Consider the following 7,500-nt stretch of genomic DNA (forward strand, 5'->3'; position numbering starts at 1 on the left):
CGCCGCCGAGGGCCTCTCCTTGTCCCTCATAAAGTCCGAGTGCGGCGACCTGCAAGACATGTCCGAAATCTCACCCTACTCGGGAAGTGCAATATCCTTTTTGAAAGACGAGCGCTAAGCCGGCAGTGGCCGGTGGGAGAGGACGAGGGGCCATGCCCATGCTCCGGGGCTTCCCCCGGGCACTGCGGGAGCGGGGCGCTCAAGGGGGAGTGGGCGGGGGGCTTGGCGAGGCCAAAAAAAATGGCGGGTGTTGACTGACGGCGCTCCTTCCGCAACGGCCTTCACATAAAAAAGCCACCAGCCCTCCCCAAGCCTTTTAGACCGTCCCGTGGGGTCAGGAAGCAAGCCAAGCCTACGACCTGGGTGCCGGTGGGTTTCCCTGGGTCAGCGGGTCCTTCCCCAGGCGGGGAGGTGATCCAGGGGACATTGCCCTTGGCCAAAAACCATTCGAGCCGCGGCCGCCTCCTCTCCCTCCCCTGCCGGGCCAACACGCAACCCATGTTAATGGTGTCGTGGCTGGGGGTCGCCGAGAGCCACGGTGCGGTCATCGTGAGCCTTCAGCTCTCACGTGCGTAAGGGAGACGAAGCACAACAGACACAGGTACTGATATATTCAGGCTGCATCAAGTTCTTTCCCCCACCCAGAGGTCTGTTCCTCAGCCCTTGTGCAGCTGCCTGCTATGCATGATTAACCTCTGTTCAGCCATACACAGAAATCTTTTGTCGCAGAGAGCCACGGTGCGGTCATCGTGAGCCTTCAGCTCTCACGTGCGTAAGGGAGACGAAGCACAACAGACACAGGTACTGATATATTCAGGCTGCATCAAGTTCTTTCCCCCACCCAGAGGTCTGTTCCTCAGCCCTTGTGCAGCTGCCTGCTATGCATGATTAACCTCTGTTCAGCCATACACAGAAATCTTTTGTCCTAACATACACAAAGCAAATTATTTTGGAAAGCTAGAGAGAACAATTAAATATAAAACTTCAGCTGTATTAAATTTACAGGACACTTCCCCTGCTTAAAAAAAAGGTGATTTAAAAAAAATCTCTTTTTAGCTCAATAGCAGGCTTTAGTTAGGGGAAAAAATAACTCTCTGCCTTTTATTTAGGCATATCCAGACATAGTGATGATGATTTTTTTCCCCCCTCGGAAAATAGTACTGGATTTTTTGTATTTTTTTTTTTTCTCTTTTAGCCATAACGCCTCCCACTCCTTGCATCTTTTCCCCTAATGTGCTTTTTGATCAAAAGACTTTTTTCCAAGTACAGTCGTATTAAAAGTGAATAAAATACCATGTCTGCCTGATGCTAAAATTGAGGATTTTGAATGAAGGGTAGATCGACATTTTCTCCCAGCTCCAAGACCCCAGCAGAAGGCAACAGAACAAGCACAGAGCCCTAGATGCAGCTAATTTTGTTGCCCGGCTGACGAAAATAATTGCGACTGAGTAACTCTGCCCCTCCCTGAGTCATGGTAGCGATGCTGAGGAACTTCTCCCCTTTCCAGGAGTATCACACGAAGGCAGATGCACGAGGCTGTGCCCCATCGCTGGCTGTCTTCTAGGCGATTAACAACTCTGCTGGTTTTCGATAAATTTAACCATATTTTATGTAGACGTGTTAAATCTTCAGGAGGGTGCTGGCAGGGCTCAAGACCCGCTGGTTATCCGGACTTCCCACCCCTCCCATGGCGGCGGGCACCACTGGGACGAAGGCAGGTGCTGCAGAGCCGGAGCCCATCGCCACCAGTCTTCGCTCTAACTTGGGTCAAGTCCGAGTCGAGAGTCGCTGCTGTCTGACCTGTATGAGTAGTCCCGTTTCTATAGGGAGAAGCGTTGCCGGTTTGAAAGCACCTTCCTTGGCTGTCGGTGTTTTCGAGAGCCAGCTGGTAGCGGCCGTGGCGTTTGAAGGACCTCTTGCCTGAAAGGGGATCTCTCTGCTGCGTTGGTAGCAGGGGAGTCTTCACCGTGCAGGTTGTGGGGCAATACAGAGGAGTCGGTTTCAATCCAGCGTCACTGGCAGTTACCGCCAGTTACTTTTGGAGACCCAAACCGACAGTCTTTCCTGCGTATTGAAATGCAAGCTGCAATGCTGGGAAAGCAGTCCTGAGGTCAACAGGAGTGGCAGGCGAGGGCGAGACTCAGGCCAGAGCAATTAAGTCATTTCTGCCAAACAGTACAGTGGCATACTAATTGTTTTTTGTCTAAAAGTAGTTCTCCCATCCTGGGAGCGGAGCGTGTAGAGGTGAAAGATGCCAGGCCTGTGAACTAGGAGTAGTTCTGGGGCCGCACGTGATCCTCTCCGCCCCTGGAGCATCTCTCCCTCGCCCCTGCTGTTTCTCCCCCTTCCTCCTGCCTGGTCTCACATTAGCGGCCGCTAATGGAGCTTGTTGCTTCTGCTGAAACAGGGGTGTGAGAGTCCCCCGCCGCTCCCAGCCTTAGCCGAGGGAAATGCCGTGTGGAGCCGCTCCCTTCCTTCTCCCTCGCCCCGCTTTGTGCCCCACGTCTTCCCCTGCCGTTGGGAAAGCGCTCTGACCCTCCTGCCTAGGTGCTGTTGCGGGCTGCAGTTTTGTCTGGGTTTAGATACAGACCTGTTGGGACAAACAGATTTATTAAATAGCGCTTCTACACAGCGTGTACCCTGGTGTACGGCTCAGCTGTGGGGATGGATGTTTTTTTTCCAGCAGCGGCTCATTTGTCCAGGTAGCTTGCAGTTTCCAGGGAAAGGCGCAGTATGGAGGTTGGTTTGTTTGTGGTTGATTCTGTTGTGGCACTTTTATTTTACATGGTTGAATGTGCATATATAAGGAATATCTTTCTTGGGAGAAGCAGATCTTTCTTCCCTGCAGAAAGCAACATCTGTTTTCCTGGACAATACAGCCAGGATCAGAACATAAGACTAGCAGAAACAGCCAAGTTCAGTAGTAGTAGGCTAAAACACTGAAGCAGCCTGGATTTTTGGGGGTTTTTCTGGGTTTTGTTCTTTTTTGTTTTTGTTTTTAAACCAATGCCTGTAAAGTGTATCTGACTCTTCTTTGCTGAATTGCAAAAGGAAATGCTTAATGTTTGCGTATGTTGCTAAACAAGATAAGATGCACCTGCAGCATGAATTGCCATCTTGGTCATGAATGCAGTCTGTATCTTTGCAAACTAATCTGTTTAATCAAATACTAAGTTTTATTCAAATTCCAAAAGAAACAAACAGCGAATTGTTTTTCTACATGGTCTTCCTTTGTCATGCATCCTCTTTGCATCTCAAGAAAAATAGCCTTGTTCAGTCCCAAAACATTTGCATAGATCAAAACTGAAGCACAACAGTAGTTTGTGTGCTGTTAAGACATCTGTAAAGGTGAAGAAGTTTAGTGTGCTCTCCCTGGCAGGAAGGCTTTAAAACATCACTGAAACTTTCTACAGGTTTTTTCTGTTTAAGCAGAATTCCAATCCAATTGGAATGAGTTTCACAGTCCCGATATGTGAAAGCTATAATTAGTGAATTACAACATTTTGAAATGAGGAGTTGTTACATCTGACTAGAATTAAACTAATTAAACTTAAAAAAAAAAAAAAAAGACCGATTGTACAGCAAGCTGGATAACTCTGTGCTGTTAATAAAACCTGGGCGATGAACGAATACTTTCCAGCCAGCCCATTCTTTGAAGGGTCTTGAAGATGCTCCGAGATACAGCTATTTGGAGCTTTGCTGATTAAAAGCACCTGAGGTGTAACTTAAGGAGCAGCTTGGCTTCGCTAGTGCAGATTTTTTACCTGATGCAGCCTCTTCTTACCTCTTTTCCTCAGTACATGTGTGGGCTAGAAAAGCCTGTTAGAGCATTCGTGGGAGCTCGGGCTGAGAGTAACAGGAGTGAAAGATCACCGCTGGAAAATATTTTTGCAAGAGAGGAGCGTTACCTGGCAGGACTGAAGTGCAAGTGAATCAAATGCGGTGAAATGCCACCTCTGTGCTTCTCCAGCTAAAACGCAGGAGAGCGTGTATACCTTCCGTTCCCAGTCTTTCACTATTTCTTAGCATTTTGCCTTTTTGCTGCTGCTGCTGTGTTAGGTGAGGCTACGCTGTACTGCGTAAACGCACGACGCTGAGACTCGGGTTGTTTAAACACCGCTTTAGGTTCAGCTGCAGTACACTGTTCCTCTGATCTTTTATGTTCCCGAGCAGATGTCTTTCATTAATTTATGGATTTATCATCTTTTCTTTCTCTCCTTTTTTTTTTCTTTCCTCTTTTTTTTTTTTTTTTTTTTACACCTGGCAGCTGGCTCAAGTTTCAGCAGTTATTGTCTATTTTGCATTACCCATAGAATTGAATGTCATCTGTCTTCACAAAGCTATAGCTAAGAGAATTGAGGCAAGCCACACGAGCTGCTGGGACAGAGCTTGTTTGCGTTCCATTCGGCACCCCTCCTCCCTTTACCTCCTTAATATTTATTTGTGCTCGTTTTCTTTCCTGGCCTTGAATGGGGCTTAGCTCGTGTTCGGTACAGCTGTATGTTTACTGAATCTATTTCATCATGAGTCATTGTGCGTGTGTAAGTATCCTGGAAACAGCTAGTGCTTTCTTGGAAGAACAGTTGCTTTTCAGCCCAAGCACTTAAAAAGGAAATTAAGCAATTGGTCAGTTCAGTTTTTTTCTGAAATAGCAATGGGTTATCTAATTCTTAGCTCTTAAGTCTGCATTAACTATTTTTTGCTAGATTATTAGAGATCATGTCTTTTATCACAGTAAAGCGTTAACCTTAGGATCAAGATATAGAGATTTATTGCAGATTTGATATCGCTTTAAGGCTGCCAAATGCTTAAGAACAAGTATAATTTTAATAAAAAATAGATTTCTGGGAATTTGAGTCTCAGAACATCTTTTAATACATGTTTCATTCAATATCAATATCCTCTGGCATTAGAGCAGAAATATTTAAAAATCCTAAATGCAGAAGGAATCCACATGCTTAGACAACTGTCTAATATGCTTAAATCCAGCAAATGTGAGAGCTTTTTCTGAAAGTTTAAGTCCATCTTTCAGCTTGCATTGAAAGAAAATACATACCAAACCCAATACTAACATATTGTCAGCATCAGAGGAATCACAAATTAAGGAGACTTAGGTTTTATTTTTTTTTCCTTCCCTTATTGGAGTTCCCCTTTGGACCCTCACTTTCCTGAAAGGATCGCATAACAAAATGGATTTCTGGCGTAGAAGTTTTGATTTGTCTAAAACTCTTATCGCTAAGCAATAGGTGACAGCTTGCTACTATTATTTCACTTACGTATTTTGACAGATGGCACTGCAGAGTGTAATGCTCTTTTAGACTTCTCTATCAGTCTAATGGAGGTAACTGGAGGTTCTTTCAACTCTTCTCTTGGCGCAAGAAGTATGTCAGTCATAAATTATCTTCTTTGTAATCATTAAGCATCTAAAACAAAATGCAAGTTCAGCTGAGCTGTTTTCCGTGTACTTCCAGATAATAAGAGGTTTTTAAACAATATTGTCAATGACTTTTTTTTTAAATGCTACATTTTTCTGATCTAAAAATTCATTTTTAGATGGGAGCTCTCCCTTGCCACTGAAATAAAGGGAGATGGTTTCAGCAGATTTCACGAATTAGAGAAAAAGGAATTCTGCTGAAAAAGACTAGCTAATCTTCAGTAGCCTCCTGATAAAAATCAGTCTGGGTTTCCCGTCTCGAGGCCTGGAATGAGATGTTCTGTGCTGCCGTGCGCCCGGCCGTAAGGTGGAAGAGGCACCTTGGCTGCAGCGTATCTGTCGACTTGGTTGACCTTCCCCCCCACCGTAAGGTGTGAACTGAGTGAAATTTTCAACAATTGTGTTTAGGAGAAACAGTCCTTAGAGAAGCTTCTGGGACGAACCCTTAATTGACCTTGTGGGGGCCACATTGATTTTCTCCACGTGCATCTTCATTTCTGATAAATTATAAAGCCATTAATTTGCTGAGGAAATGGCAGGGCCAGCCTGCAGCACAGATGTGACCAGAGCCGTCCTAGCACGCAGTACACAAAAGAGAGCCAAGAAGCTGGGAGAGAAATCAGCAAGCCGAGATTGTTATGGTTAGCTTCACATTCCCTTGGGAACTCTTTTAGTTGCTTCTGTTTACAGATCTAAAAGGTAATGATGTTTCCGGGATAAATAGGCTGCCTTATAGGGTAAGTGGCCATTTATTGATCTGCTAGCCCACATTTATCGATCGGTTAGCCCCAAATACAGCTTCGTTCTCCGAGGAGTTAACTGTGTAAATCAGGAGGCGACAAGTTTGGGGGGGGGGGAGGCGGACTGCGCGGCGGAGGGGCTCTGCCTGTTACAGATTTCGCTTTGATTTGCAAGGCAGCCGCCGGCGCAAAGCAACAGCGGGATTAGAGAGGGTTCCTCAAGGTGTTAAAGTTTGTCGACGGGAATGAAACAGGTGAACGTGCCGCCTGTGTGAAACATTGCTCAAAATGATAAAAGCGCCTCCGATTGCCTCGCGTGCATGAGCTTTATCTCGTGGAAGTGGTACAAGGCTGAGAGAAATAGAAACTTTAGCTGCAGTTGCAAAGGAGAGGGGGAAGAAGCTTCCGACAAGTTTTCGGCGGCACACGCTTCGTGCGTTCGTTTCCGTAGCAACAAGTGAACATACATATGGTACGCAAGCCGTAAACTTGCAAGATTCCCGAGACCCAGCACCAAAACTGATAGGAAATACAGGGTTTAAGTTACGTGGCCTCGTGGCCCTCCTTTTATTGTACAGAAAATGACAGCGCCGCAATTTAAATGTCCGTGTGTTCTCCTGTGGTCTGGGGAACTGTAGAGTGTTTAAGGGGGCACTTTGCTACCTCTGTACGTTCCGAAACGGCTTTCTCAAGAACAGCGTTTTCCTTTACTAATTCAATCCTACATGCAGGAAGGCTTGTCACCAAATCACTTGAAAAAGGCCAAGCTCATGTTCTTTTACACCCGGTACCCAAGTTCCAATATGCTGAAAACCTACTTCTCAGATGTAAAGGTAAGAAAATCTCTTTCCCCTCCCTCTTTCCATACTGCATGCTGTATTTTGCTCATGAAAAGGTATCGTGTTATCATATCAGAGATCGGTAATATTTCTGGGGACACAAAGGTTACAGCTGCCTTGATTCACTTGTTCTTCCTGTCGAGGCATACCCTGCTTGTGCCTAGACAGGAAAGGGGAGGCTGGAGGATTTTAAATGAAAAATAAAAAATCACTGACATTTCAGAGCAAAGTAAGAATAATTATTTCAGTAAATTAAACATTTTTCATTATACATATCCTATTAAAAAAAGGAGATTTCTGTGGCGGTAGAAACGTACTTCCAAGAACATTTTGGAGCAGTTCTCAAGTGCTCCCTTATTGTTTCATTTCGGTTGGTTTCCTCATATTTGTGCTTACATAAGCAGAGTGTAGAATCCCTTTCTTTCTGTCAAAAAGAAACAGTACATTGAAATTCTCCATGCAGAAGCTGCTTAAAAACAAAAGTGAT

At 45.2% G+C, this 7,500-nt stretch overlaps 1 protein-coding gene across 1 annotated transcript in view; it reads left to right on the plus strand.

The window, feature by feature from the left end:
• Positions 1 to 7,500, plus strand: part of PROX1 (prospero homeobox 1) — a 37,892-nt gene that overhangs the window by 1,698 nt on the left and 28,694 nt on the right. Inside the window, exons 1-2 of the mRNA XM_010293555.1 lie at positions 1 to 91; positions 6,900 to 7,007. The exon at positions 1 to 91 is cut by the window's left edge and continues 1,698 nt beyond it. Coding sequence (XP_010291857.1) covers positions 1 to 91; positions 6,900 to 7,007 — 199 coding nt within the window. The remainder of the gene's footprint in view (positions 92 to 6,899; positions 7,008 to 7,500) is intronic.

This window comes from Phaethon lepturus, unplaced genomic scaffold (assembly GCF_000687285.1).
Source record: "Phaethon lepturus isolate BGI_N335 unplaced genomic scaffold, ASM68728v1 scaffold22548, whole genome shotgun sequence".
NCBI classification, from domain to species: Eukaryota; Metazoa; Chordata; class Aves; order Phaethontiformes; family Phaethontidae; genus Phaethon; species Phaethon lepturus.